The following is a 15,055-nucleotide window of genomic DNA, read 5'->3' on the forward strand; positions in this document are numbered from 1 at the left end:
GACTTAGAAAAGACAGATAAGTTATTCAAAGTTGTATAACAAGCAGAGTTGGATTTGACCTTAATCTGACTCCATAGCCAATACTGTGTGTACTCACAGGTGACTCCAAGGTTTGAACAGAGGTGTTTCACTAGTATTTGACCACCCAGGAATTTTTGCCTAATAGATGGCAGGTTCATTAATATCAAAGGAAAAACAGCAAATAAAAATTCAGTTAGTCAAACATAAAATTCTCTTACTGACCCTCAATATTAGGTTGAAACCTATTACTATTTTGCAATTTTTATTCAAGATCCTAACAAGGAATTCCACAACTCTTATTATTTGCTTTTCTTGCTGCCTAAGAAATCATTAAATACTGTACCTTCTCACATGAAAATAATCCAGCCCTTGTGTATAATTATTTATTTTCATTCCACGTAGCTAAACTTCTTTCATGACCTTATCCTCTTCTTTCGTATAATTCCTAAATATTACTGCTGCACACAACTAAATAAATATACTCAAACCACTATACAAACACCTATGCAACGCACACAAGAACTTCCACAGATTGCCAGTTCACTAGCAATCAAGATTTTGTTAACAATCGGGACAGCCAAAGTACATAAAGGAAAGGACAGAAAAGAAGTATTTTACATTAAAATGTTTGAAATTTTGAAAATGCTGGCATAAAACAGCATTACTAATAAAGGAGTTGGACTTTTCTGCATAATGATTCTTAATGTCTTGCTTTATTTTTCTCAGTATTATTGAAGATTTACTAACGATGTTGTATCGACTGAGGTTTCTAACAAAGAATAATTTTCTAAGGAAAGGCTTTGCCAGGGTTCTAAGCAAAGACGATATAAAATTCCTCATAGTCTGCCAATTTTGACCTACAAAACTGGTATTTTCATACAGTTTAGTCTATCTCGGAATTAAGGAAAATAAGACAGAAATTAAAATAGAAGTGAAGCTCCAGCTTAAAGATCAGTTTTCTTTTAAGACTCTAAAATTATGGTTAAGCGGAAAACAACATTTTAATAACTGGTTTCCCTAAGGAAAAAAAAAAATGCTGCTCTCTATGAAGTAAAAAGGTTTCTAACCCCCCCCCCCTTTACATGGCGAAAGAGCAATCTATCCAACATCTTTCTTATCCAATGCAAAAGGGATCCACTTTCAATTTTCTAAAGTTCCAAGGGTGCAGTCCCCCCCCCCACCACCACCACCCTGCCCCTCTAGTTTCTGTCGTGCGCAGACAGCGGTCCAGTACTTGTGCTGCCGTCAAATCAAGCGATAAGCAAACTGTCCTCCCCGGGCCTCGGGTGGGCTTCTTGGAAATCCCGGAACCTGCATCTCCCCAGCATCACCTACGCTTGGGCGGGGTGGGGGGGAAGAGGGGTTCCAACGCTGCACGGTGCCGGGAAGCAGCGGGCAGGTGCGCCCGGAAACGCACGGCGGAGCTCTGGCATCGCTTCCCCACTGGGGTCTGTCTGTTCCATGAGAAACCGGGGGCCGTGGGGAATGCGGAGATTTCTAAGCTCCCTTGGAGCCTCAAACGTGCGGTCTCCCAGTCCTTCCTTTTGTTTCTGGTCACCGCTGGATAGGAGACGCGGCCTGGGGTTTTCTCGACGCCGAGGCACAACGGTGGCGTGAAGACCTGAAGCCGGGCCCTTCGTCACTCACCTGCTGGGCAGGAAGGCCCGCCAGGCGGAGCTCGGGACCCCTCGCGGTCTGTCCCTCCATCTCCCGCGTCACAGCCCGGGCCGCCGCCACTCCTCCAAAGGTAAGATTTGAAAATCCCGCCGCTCGCCTGAGCCGCGGAGGACGCCAACCGCCGTCCCGGCTGTACCAAGTCCGGCCGCAGGGGGAGGGGCGCGGGGGGCGTCCCGCCGGAGGGCGCACGCGCAGTGGGAGCGCCCCGCGTCGGGGCCTCCAGAGTGGGGAGCCGGCGGAGAGCCGAGCTCGCACAGCCCGCGGAGAAGTGGGGCGCGGACCGCCGACTTAAGGCCATGACTGGAGTGTGGGCGGGCCTGGGGCGCGAGTGGGCAGGGCCGAGGGTAGAGCGTTGGCTATGGAGCTCACCTGGCCCGGCTCAGGGTTTCTGCTGCTGGTGGTCGAGGCAAGCCTTTGGTGCTGAATGCATTTTCCCTGCATCCCCGGTGCAGGCTCTTCCTCCAGGGCACTTGCGCTGGCTGCAGTCCCTGCGTTCTTACGAACGACTCGGGGACACACAGTATCACTGGGAGCCTATGGTGTCATTCCCAGAGAACCAAGGGACACTGCTCCCAGCGCTCACACAGCACAGGGTCACTTAGAGACCACGGCCCTGTTAACCCGGCTAGTGGGATACCGTGGCATTTCACAAGGTCTTTTCTTTTGTCCCCGGTGTTTCTTTGTAATTCCATATACCCCCACCACACACGCCCAAGTAGTGTGTTCTTCTTGCAAAGACTTCGTTCCTGAAAGTAGTTTATTCTTTTCTTGCAAAATACTTTTCATTACTCCTTCCCCACCAGCATCCAAGCGAACGATGTATTTTCCCAGAGCCCCATTTTTTTGCTGTCCCTAAAGACCAACACAAAGCTCTTTTTTCTTTTTCTTTTCTTTTCTTTTTTTTTTTTTAAAGATTTTATATTAAAGAGAGTGAAAGAGAGAGAGAGAGCGCCCAAGCTGGGGGGTGGGGGGAGAATCAAAGGGAGAGAGAGAAGCCGACTTCCCTCTGAGCAGGGAGCTCTTCATGGGCTCAATCTGGGGATTCTGATCTGGGGTCTCCCGGATCATGACCTTCAGCAAGAGGCTGAAGACTCCCAGGTACCCCCAGTGCAAAGACTCTTTAAAGAGTCTTATTATTAATCATAATGGGAAAGTATGGAGTCTTTAAAAGTAAAAATTGGAGTGCTAAAGATCTCAAGCCCTTGTAAGATCCTTATGAATATATTGTTTTGGCCTATCCTGACTTACCCTTGAAAAGGCAATAGGACTCCTCTTTGACTTCTGACAGTTTTTTCTCCTAAGTACAAAATCAACCAGATCAACTCTCACACCATCACCTCATAGAAGGCCTTGGGCACTTTTCCTTCCGTGAACTGGATAAAAATATTTTTTTATTTGCCTAAGACATTCCCTGTTTGGATTTGCTGTCCCAGTGTCCCAAGAATCTTGCACTTGTCCAAAGTGAGTAATAAATTGTATGGTCACATAATCCACAAGGCTCTTTTTAAGCAGTTGGTTTAAAGACTTACTTCTGAAAATATGGAGAGTGCCTGTCCTCTCAAATAGGTAATTGCCTCTTTGAGGCCCTCTGGAATAGATGATACTCGAAGCTTCCCAGCTAGGAATGACCATCCCCTTACATTAGGAATGCATGGGTCATTAGGAATGACCCATATCCTTACACACAACTATAAAATGTGTACAGCTCAAAATTACCAACACAATGAGTTCACCTCATTCTTTCCAAGCACAGATCTGAATTCCAAAGTCATTAGGTTCCCTTCCCCCAATGCACACCCCTCTCTTATGCTTACCACTTTGTGATATAATTATCCCCTACTCAAAGTGAGCTGCATGAGCCCAGTAGAATACCTGACTCATAAAGGAAATACACAAAGGGAGCTCATCATCAGACATATATTATTTGTCATATAACACAGCTCTCAGACTCCAACCAAAATACTTATAGAAACCATCACTTTATGGAAACAGACAAGCCAACCAGTTTTAAATTGGATACAGATGTAGGAATATGTGATGAGTAAATAATACCTGGAGATGCATTTATTCTTGAAGAAAGAGATCTAGGAAAAGCCATATTTAGTAATTATCTGTGGAATTAACAGTTGTTATTAAAGACCTTTCTCCTCAGAGAAGAAATATTGTAGGCCTATCTTTTTATTATTCATCAAGGGATGTGTCCAGGAAGTACTTAAGTTATAACTATCATATGGTGATTTAAATACCTCCAAGCAGGAATGCTGTTTCCTTATTTACCCCTAGGTCCTTCTGGTAGTTTCATCAAACATAGTTTTCTCTGGTATATGTGATGCACATTAAAAAAAGAGATGGAGACTACCAAAAGGTTAAAGATTTTACGTGAGTAATTTGGTTAGCTTGAGAAGGAAGGAAGGAAAGAAGGAATTTAAACAACTCCCAGAAAGTAAAAAATGACATTTTACCATTTCACCTGTTTAAAAAATAGCAACTGGGCATTTCGTTTGAGAGCTAACATCCCACCCTCTGCAGGCTCCTGAAGTCAATGGATGCTTACCCAATTGCCCAGTATAAAAGCTTCAGATGAAAGTGAATGATGGGATTACTAGTCTACCAATATTACTTCCTGTGATAAGTTCAACATGTAAGACTAATTACAAGTATTTGTTATCTCTAATATAACAAATAGATAATATTTAAAAATTAATTAATATAAAATCAGTATTTGACATAAGACAGCCAATTTAGATAATACTAATAAATGTTAAAGCACATTTTTTCTTCTCTTAATCCCTGCATTCCTCCTTTTAAATCTCTAAAAGGCCAAAAGAATGGAAAATACTGAAGGGGAAATCAGCTCTCTTACATAATAGACCCATTATATTTAAAAATGTGATTTTTTTTTTGTAAATTTTTCTTTTTTTTTATTAATTTTTTATTTTTTATAAACATATATTTTTATCCCCAGGGGTACAGGTCTGTGAATCACCAGGTTTACACACTTCACAGCACTCACCAAAGCACATACCCTCCCCAATGTCCATAATCCCACCCCCTTCTCCCAAACCCCCTCCCCCCAGCAACCCTCAGTTTGTTTTGTGAGATTAAGAGTCACTTATGGTTTGTCTCCCTCCCAATCCCATCTTGTTTCATTTCTTCCTCTCCTACCCACTTAAGCCCCCATGTTGCATCACCACTTCCTCATATCAGGGAGATCAAAATGTGATTTTTTTTTAAAAAAAATGTGATAACTGTTGTGGTTTCTAATATCCTCCTAGACTCTTGTAAAAAACTCCTATTAAAAAATTATTTGAGGGGCGCCTGGGTGGCTCGGTGGGTTAAGCCGCTGCTTTCGGCTCGGGTCATGATCTCAGGGTCCTGGGATCGAGTCCCGCATTGGGCTCTCTGCTCGGCAGGGAGCCTGCTTCCCTCTCTCTCTCTGCCTGCCTCTCCATCTACTTGTGATTTCTCTCTGTCAAATAAATAAATAAAATCTTTAAAAAAAATTATTTGAGTGCTTCCTTTATTCATCTGTTACCTTGTAGGCGATGCATTTAAAACGAACTTGATAGACTAGAGCTATAGTTTGAATCATATACAGAAAAAAAGAAAAAACTGAAGTAGAGATGCTGAGCAGAGGTGCAGCATTTGCTTAAATGAATAAGCCATAATCTACAAATAGCAGAAGCATCATATAATCATAAGGAGGATATGGAAGACAGAATCTGAGGACTATTAGCTCTATGACCTTGGGCAAGCCACTCTGTGTCCTTATTTATAAAACAAGTATAATAATACCCAGCTCGTTTTTTAAAAGTTGTTGGGAGACTCAGATGAGATAAGATTTGTGAGAGTGCTTTAGAAACTGGTTATCCACACAAGCATGAGACTTTGCTACTATAGGAAAGAAGCATTAGAACCTATGGGCCAGTGTACAGGACCCACAGAACCCTGAGAACTGAATGAGAAAATCTTATGTGAATAGGGCTGGGTATATTCAAAATATACCACCTACTCCCGAAAAATAATTAATACCATGATTATATTATAAAGAACTACAAATCAATAAAAAATCCAAATGGAAAATGGTCAAATGTTATGGTAGGCATATTGTAGGAGATTAAACCCAAGTGGCAAATAAACTGTGAAAAGTTACTCAACTTTATTATGTTTTAAATTGCTAATTCACAGATTAAGTACTGAACAAGATAATATTTTATAGTTACTAGATTGGTAAATATGAAAAAGTTTGATAATACTAAGGACTGGAGAATTTACAGGTGAAAAGGATATTATACACTGGTAGAAGTGATATAAATTTGTGCAATTACTTTGGGAAAAAATCAGAACTATCTTGCAAAGTTAAAAATGTATACACCAAGCCATTCCACTGTTAGGTACATATATCCTTGGGGAACTTCTTACAAATGTGTACAAACAACATGTTTGTAATAGCAAAAATATAAAACAATCCAAACGTTCATTTCACAGCAATGGATTAAAAAAAAAAATTGTGATGGTGTACCTAATGACATATGTCAGTAAAAATGAGTAAACCATAGATACATGTAACATCATGGCTGAATCTTGGAAATATCAAATGAAGGAATCAAGTTGTAGAGGAGTACATAGAATATGTAATTTTTATGAAGCTGAATAAGAGAATCTAAACAATATTTTGTTTAGGAACACATACATGTGATAAAACGCTTATATTTTAAAAGGAAGAGAGTGCCAAGAACAAAACTCAGAATAGTGCTAAGAACAAAACTCAGAATAGTGACTATCTCTGGGAGAAAGGCAAGGGGATGCAAGGGAGACCGAGCATGCAGATACAAAGCTACTAGTAATGTTTTAGTTCTTAAGCTGGATAGTAGGTTCCCGGTTATTTATTTTAGTGTTTACCTAGTAACTTACATATATATTGCATATATTCTTTTGTGTGTCTTCCACATGTCATAATAGAAATCATTCAAAGATATTTGAAATATTCTTGTACAAGATACACAATGGTGATAATGTATGGTCTTTTAAAAGATTCTTACTTGGCAAAATGATATTTTTTTGGCTTCCAAGTTTGACTTACATTTGATTCATTTGCAGTACATTTTAGCATGCGAAAGTGTGAAAGAACCGCTGTAATACGCTGTTGCCTATGCCCAGTGAGAGATGAAAACTGGCCATGTGGGTTGATCTATGAACGCTTAAAAGCCATTGCTTGGGAGCTTGGATGGCTGGTGAGGTAGGTAGATTTTGCAAAGGATGAGAAGTTTGTCAGCAGGTAGGGATGAAGTGAAGTGCAATTTGAGTAGTTACTGTTAATATGACCTGTGTATCACACATAGGCCTAAGGACATTCAAATGACATTAAAATCAGAGGGCTCTCTACTGAGCAAGAAAATCTGCCAGAGGAATTACTTACATGACTTGAATCAGTGGTCTGCAAACAGCGGCACACAAAAAACTTTCCAAAGTTGTATAGGCTTGGGCAGTGTTAAAGGAATCATTGTTAAGATCTTCAGTTTACATTCCCCATCCTAAAATTGATCTATCTAAGTTGCCTGTTGTCTGGGCCTCACATTGATCCCCCTTTGCACAGTCACCTTTTCCCATTTGACAAAAGACATCACTGTCAGCCAGCCCTACTACAGCCTTGCTACTGGGTATAAAAACCATCTGGGGGCAAAGGGACAATTAAATTCATTGGTGTTGCTGTTGTTACAATTCATGAACCAGAGGCTCTGTTGCATACATAGCAGAGGTAGACTTGGTGTTGAGAACTGTCTCATTCTAGCACTAATTTCTGCCCATGGATGCATGAATTATTGGAGGAAAAATAGGGCTCATCTATCTCATTAGGAGATTGATTTCCAGAAAACTTTTACTTTTGATATTTAGTATTGATCTGTTACAATTCATCATACATTTATTTTGTTATTGACTGTATACTACTAACAATTTAAATAATGTAATCCAAATCATTAAATCTTAAAGTTACGTGAAATGTAAAAATGTATTAAATTCCAATTTATACTTATATGCTTGCTGAAGAGAAACATGATAGGATGAGCAATAAAGACCTTGAGCATAAAAATATTTTATGTAAGCAGAAAAGTCTGTGGAGAAAGTGGAATAAAAATAGCAGTTCGAGTAGGAAAAGGAGCAATGTAAAATTTCTGATTTAGAGATAAAGGGATTCAGGTCTTTTCTAAATGGATGATAGTGGCTGAGTATCAAATCTTTAACATTTGAGATACCATTAGACACACTTAGTAAATATAATCACTTAAATTGTACCTTGTAATTATTTTCAATACACCAACAATTATATCCTTTGAAACTATTTAAATATATGCTAAAACATGACAGATGCCCCCTTAAAAATAAATTAAGAGGTAAAAAATTTTTTGAAAATTATTTTAGGAGTTTTGCACAAGTATTTTGGAAAATGGCTGATTTAGATATATGATGGTTTCACACTGCAAGACCTGGAATTGTCTGTCTGACAGAGAAGACTGCTTATAGACTCACTTCTTTCAATTTTTCTCTGATTCTGCTCCTCCACTTCCCACCATCCCCCTTGTTGTCTCTCCTATGCACTTCTAGTTTCCCAAACAGACTCAACTCCTTTTCTAGGAATTTTTTTCTTCAAGTGAATTAATACCATCAAATAGGCAACGGACAAATTTACGTCTCCCTGCTCTCGTTCTGGAGATGTTCTCTTTATAGATATTCACCATTGTTTTCTCCTTTCTCAGTCTTTGCTCTTTTGCGTAAAATTCTGAATTCGCTTCTCAAGTTCGGAAGCAACAACAAAGAAGTCTGTTGGAATTCTATTGTATTGACTTAAGAGGAAACTTACATGTTTTGGGTATTGAGAGTTCTTCTCCATGAACATCACATATTTGCAAATTTAGATCTTCCTTAATGTCTTTCAATAAAAGTTGTGTACATTTTTCCACATAGGTTTTATGTATCTTTTGTTCCATATATTTTTGGATTCCTTATATCTCTTCTTGCTGCAGTAAATAATGGCTTTAAAAATATGTCTTCTCTTTGTGGCTAGTCTATAAAAATAATCCTGAAAACCCTCCTACACTGTTGGTGGGAATGCAAGGTGGTGCAGCCACTCTGGAAAACAGCATGGAGGTTCTTCAAAAAGTTGAAAATAGAGCTAACCTATTGGGTATTTACCCTAAAGATACAAACGCAGTGATCTGAAGGGGCACGTGCACCCGAATGTTTATAGCAGCAATGTCCACAATAGCCAAATTATGGAAAGAACCTAGATGTTCATCAACAGATGAATGGATAAAGAAGATGAGGTATATATATACAATGGAATACTATGCAGCCATCAAAAGAAATGAAATCTTGCCATTTGTGATGACATAGATGGAACTAGAGGGTACTATGAGGAAACTAGAGGTACTAGAGGGAACTAGAGGGTACTATGCTTAGTGAAATAAGTCAATCAGAGGAAGACAATTATCTCTCTGATAGGACGAATTTGAGCGGCAGGGTGGGGAATTGTGGGGGGTATGGAAGGAAAAAATGAAATAAGATGGGATCAGGAGGAAAACAAACCATAAGAGACTCAATCTCTCAAAACAAACTGAGGGTTGCTGGGAGTGGGGGAGGAGGGATAGGATGGCTGGGTTATGGACACTGGGGAAGGTATGTGCTATGGTGAGTGCTGTGAAATGTGGAAGCCTGATGATTCACAAACCTGTACCCCTGGGGCAAATAATACAATATATGTTAATAAAAATAAAAAATAAAAACAAATAAGAAGAAAAAAATAACACTGATTTCCATTTGCTGGTGTTATATCCAAATATAGATTTATCCTTGGTAACTTAAATTCTCTTATTAGTTCTAATAAATGATAAGTTTGCAGAGGGTGGGGTGCCTGGGTGGCTCAGTGGGTTAAAGCCTCTGCCTTCGACTCAGGTCATGATCCCAGGGTCCTGGGATCCAGCCCCATGTCAGGCTCTGCTCTGCAGGGAGCCTTCTTCCTACTCTCTGTCTCTGCCTGCCTCTCTGCCTACTTGTGATCTCTGTCTGTCAAATAAGTAAATAAGAATCTTTTAAAAAAAATAAAGATATAAAAAAAAGATTGCCAAGGGCAAGGGGCGGTATTCCATGTAGACAACAAAGTGTGAATTATAACAGTTTTGTTTCCTTCTCTTCTAATTCTTGTTATTCTTCTTACCTGACATACTGAAGTGAGGAGGGCAGACAGCTAATACAATGTTAGAAAGAAGCTGGGGAAGTGGGCATGCTTGTCTTATTTCTGATTTTAAAGGAAATGTTTCTAATGTTTAACCATTTCTTTAGTTCACTACTCTGGATCTCTTGTTACTCTGGATTTATGCCCTTCATTTTCATGTATTAACTCTAAAAATTGCCTCTCCTCTGTTCTCTCTGTTCTGTCATTTAAGGACTATAGTTAGACATAAGTTAAATCTTATTCTATTTCTTCATTTCCTAACCTTTATTTAATATTCTACATTTTCAAACAAACAATCCTAAAATTTATATGGAACCAGAAAAGACCTCAAATAGCCAAAGGAATATTAAAAAAAAAAAAAAAAAAAAGAAAAAGAAAGCCAAAGTTGGTAACATCACAATTCTGGATTTCAAGCTCTATTACAAAGCTGTCATCATCAAGACAGTATGGTACTGGAACAAAAACAGACACATAGAGCAATGGAACAGAATAGAGAGACCAGAAATAGACCCTCACGTCTATAGTCAACTAATCTTCAACAAAGTAGGAAATAATGTCCAATGGAAAAAAGCCTCTTCAACGAATGGTGTTGGGAAAATTGGAGAGCCACGTGCAGAAAAATGTAATTGGACCATTTCCTTATACCACACATGAAAATAGACTCAAAATGGATGAAGAACCTCAATGTGAGAAAGGAATCCATCAAAATCCTTGAGGAGAACACAGGCAGCAACCTCTTCGACCTCAGCTGCAGCAGCTTCTTCCTAGGAACATCACCAAAGGCAAGGGAAGCAAGGACAAAAATGAACTATTGGGATTTCATCAAGATCAAAAGCTTTTGCACAGCAAAGGAAACAGTTAACAAAACCAAAAGACTACTGACAGAATGGGAGAAGATATTTGCAAATGACATATCAGATAAAGGGCTAGTGTCCAAAATCTATAAAGAATGTAGCAAACTCAACACCCAAAAAACCAAATAATCCAATCAAGAAATGGGCAGAGGACATGAACAGACATTTGTGCAAAGAAGACACAGATGGCCAACAGACACATGAAAAAGTGCTCCACATCACTCGGCATCAGGAAAATACAAATCAAAACCTCAATGAGATACCACCTCACACCAGTCAGAATGGCTAAAATTAACAAGTCAGGAAATGACAGATGTTGGTGAGGATGTGGAGAAATATATATATATATATATATATATATATATATATATATATATATATATATATATATACTGTTGGTGGGAATGCAGCCACTCTGGAAAACAGCATGAAGTTTCCTCAAAAAGTTGAAAATAGAACTGCCCTATGACCCAGCAATTGCACTATTGGGTATTTACCCTAAAGATACAAACGTAGTGATCCAAAGGGGCACGTGCACCCGAATGTTTATAGCAGCAATGTCCACAATAGCCAAATTATGGAAAGAACCTAGATGTCCATCAACAGATGAATGGATAAAGAAGATGGGGTATATATACACAATGGAATACTATGCAGCCATCAAAAGAAATCTTGCCATTTGCGATGACATAGATGGAACTAGAGGGTATTATGCTTAGCGAAATAAGTCAATCAGAGAAAGATGATTATCATATGATCTCCCTGATATGAGGCAATATGGGAGGTTTGGGGAGTAGGAAAAGAATAAAGGAAACAAGATGGGATCAGGAAAGGAGATAAACCATAAGAGACTCTTAATCTCGCAAAACAATCTGAGGGTTGCCAGGGTAGGAGGGGAGGGGAGTAGGGAGAGGGTGGTGGGGTTATGGACATTGGGGAAGGTATGTGCTATGGTGAGTGCTGTGAAGTGTGTAAACATGGCGATTCACAGACCTGTATCCCTGGGGCTAATAATACATTACATATTAATAAAAAAATTTAAAAAATTCTCCATTTTCTTGCCTCTTTGTGGCTGAATTCTGAGTATTTTTCCATGTTGGTATTTCTTTATCTGTGTCTAATTTTCTCTTAAATTCAACCACTGAGTTTCTTTATTTCAACCATTACACTTTTCATTATAAGAGTTCCACTTTAGTTACTTTTTTTGTATCTTTTTTATCATTTTGGGTAATTGTTTGTTGCCTGTGCATTCATGTGATACTATTTTTAATTTCTTTCAATCTTTTTCATCCTTTTCATTCTGTATCTAGTCGTTCTTATATGTGTAGTTTTTTATGATATTAATTTCAGGTTTCCACTGACATTTACTCGTGGTGACTTGTTTCCTTGTGCTTTATAACCTTTAATTGGATCTTCATATTAACTAATCTCAACTTTCTTCCAGAGAGCATTTGCACATGCTTCTTCTGGGAGCCATAAGGCTCTAGATAAATGAAACCAGTTGGCCCAGATTTCTCGGTTTGTTATCAGAATCTCTGGTGCAGGTCCTTCTACATGCCACTGGCAGAGCAAAACCACATGTGTATGCACATAGTTTGTGTGCAGGTAGAGCTTATAGCTCAGATTTCAACTTTTGGCTGTTTTGTTTGTTTGGGGGCTTGGGGGGTTATTACTCGATTTTTTAGTCCCTTAAAAGTTATTTCTTTTTTCCTGAGATTTCAGCAATAGTACAAAAGTTATATTTTACACAAAATTTATATTTCATGCAAACTGGTTCAATAATGAGAAGAATCACTGCTCATGAAGTCCGTCCTAGTGCTGACATAGTAGCCCACAGGAAAGGGTATTTTTAACACCAAAAATATAAGAAGCATATAATATTCTTCACTGCAGAATAAAGAGCAGTCTTAATACTGCACACTTTTGGTTTTAAGGGAAACTTGCCATGTTATCTGTTTTTCTCTTGCCACCTGAAAAAGTTGTTCAGTGTCCCAATAAGGTCACCATTGTTCATCTTTGGACAAAGATGGGCTTTTTCAGAGAATAGAACAAAGACCCATGGAGATAAATGCACTGGAAAGCCCGCTGTAGGTCTAATTTAAAAAAAAAAAAATTTTTTTTTTTCCTCTCCCTCTGCAATAGGGATCCTTAACATATCTGCTCCCTGAGATTTCATACCGGCTAGAGACAGAAGTATCGTGTCTCCCATTCTTCTCTTTTATTAATAGGAATCTTTATTGAAGTTACCCTGAACATGTTTTACCGGTGGGTACTGGAGGTTTGGCAAGCAGATGACTTGCCTTTTTAGTTCATAGGTGTTTTGGTTCAAGAGGAGCTACACCTAGATGTGAAGCACACTTCTCCCTGCTGTAGAGACTATGCTGCAGTGTCATCCATAAATCCTGCTCTTTGTGCTTCTGGTCCTCACTTTATAAGTGGGTTTTCTCCTTCAGGGAGGAGTGAGTATGTATTGCCTGTGGGAAGGAGAATGAATCACATATTTGGTGCCTTGAAGGATTATTGTAATCTGTGATATTCACAAAATATTTCTGTTCACTCAAAAATATTTTTTGTTCACTTCCTCATAGGCTTGCCCATTTGCAGTTAGACATGACTGTGAGGCATGCTTTGGCTGATAAACCATGAATAAGTGTCTATGTAGCAACTTTAAGAGCAAGTGTGTGATTTGCTACAATTTTCTCTCCCTCTGTCCCAATGACAGGCAATTTTCCAGATGGTGGATGGTGCAGTATCCTGGGCTGCAGAAGGAGAAGACTAAAGAGAGCCCCAGATATCTTGTGATGAACATGTATTAAGAGCAAGAAATCCATCTTTGCTGTTTTGAATCTCTGGATCTGGGGATTTTTGTTGCTACAGCATCTCATAGGCCATACTGACTGATGTGAGTACAAAACTGAGAAACAGGATTTAAAGTATGGTCTTAACTCTGCCACCTAGTATCCATGTGCCCAGTCACTTGGTGACTCTGAACTCAATCCCTTCACCTTTCAAGTAGGACTAATAATTCTTCCCCTGTCTGCTGCACTGGCTTGGTTTTGGTATCCAGTATTTGTGAATGTGTCTGAAAAATATAAAGGAGGTGCAAACCTATTCCAGTAGTATTACCATTAACAATATTGAATTGGTTTATTCCCATTTTTTAATGCCAATCCCAAGAAGAAAACATTAAAGAAGTTATGAAAATTCAAGACTTATATCAGATAATGGTATAATGAATAACTTGATGATTTCAGCATGAAGTAGTGACACGTCTGTCTAAAATATCTAAATAACTATGCACACTTTCTTTTGTAAACATAAGCTTCATTAAAGAGTCTTTAATGCTTTTGAAATTTTGTTGTAAGTTAAAAATTACACCTAAGAGAAATAAAACTAAAGGTAATTTTGGAAGAAAAAGAAGTTTATTTTGACCTTAAAATTATATTTTTTGTTAGTGTGATATCAAAGTGAACATTGAGCTGGCTTGCTTACCATGACTTCCAGAACCTAGCTTATTAAACTGCCTTTTTTTTTTTTTTAAACTTCTTCAGCCATTTCTTCACCACAAAATTCTGACTTCTCGTGAGCTGACCCTCGTCTTCCATTGAGAGCACCACATTAGAAAAAACAAATCATAAAATCTTATAAAATTGGCCTTCCTGTTACTTTCTGAAAACTAAAGGCAGGAGCACATCTTGTGACCACTTTCCAGTGTGTGTGAGCCTGGTTAGCAACTCTGTATTGGTTAACAAAGACCATAAACTAAACACTTATACTGTCCATGACAGAGAACTCTGGGTGTTATAGGATTGTTGTTTTTGGCTTGCCATTTGCTGTTTCATGAATGGCCAAGCTGGTAGGGCAGGCTCCATATTAATTCTGTAAAGTGCTGTGTTGACTGCTTCTATCACAATAATGATGATGATGTGTGATGAATAATTATACACGAAAAGCTGAGCTCCTTCTCATATATAAGACACCTGGAATGGATTACTTATTTCTGTCCTTTCTAGTTTTGCAATGGGAAATCTTAAAGATTTAGGATTCATTTTGAGCTGTATAACCTTTCCTGGTTAGTTATGCTCAAATGAAGTGTTAAATAATAGCTAATGCTAAATGAAAGCTTACTTTGATGGCCACTGCTCTAATTTTTTCCATTTGTTTACTCTGCCATGAATATAATTCCATTTCTTCAAACCATTTCTTTATTACTTACAGAAATCATTCATTTATAAAGCATGCACTAAATTCCTCAGTTGAAATAAATAAAGTA

The 15,055-nt window shown here is 38.7% G+C and overlaps 1 protein-coding gene and 1 long non-coding RNA gene across 8 annotated transcripts in view; one reads left to right on the plus strand and one right to left on the minus strand.

The window, feature by feature from the left end:
• Positions 1 to 1,791, minus strand: part of RTKN2 (rhotekin 2) — an 81,406-nt gene extending 79,615 nt beyond the window's left edge. For 6 of the 7 annotated variants that reach the window (XM_082717838.1, XM_082717837.1, XM_082717840.1 and 3 more), the window contains exon 1: positions 1,669 to 1,762. In XM_082717838.1, the coding sequence (XP_082573964.1) occupies positions 1,669 to 1,728 (60 nt within the window). In that variant the 5' untranslated portion in view covers positions 1,729 to 1,762. Of the gene's footprint in view, positions 1 to 1,668 lie in introns of all 7 variants that reach the window. The other variant, XM_082717835.1, reaches the window with a different exon arrangement.
• On the plus strand, positions 1,637 to 14,199 carry LOC309856552. The gene is made up of 2 exons (XR_014307268.1): positions 1,637 to 1,768; positions 13,505 to 14,199. It is a non-coding gene; the product is annotated as an uncharacterized lncRNA (long non-coding RNA).
• The last annotated feature ends 856 nt before the right edge of the window (positions 14,200 to 15,055 follow it).

This window comes from Mustela nivalis (genome assembly GCF_964662115.1).
Source record: "Mustela nivalis genome assembly, chromosome: 2".
Lineage (NCBI taxonomy): Eukaryota > Metazoa > Chordata > Mammalia > Carnivora > Mustelidae > Mustela > Mustela nivalis.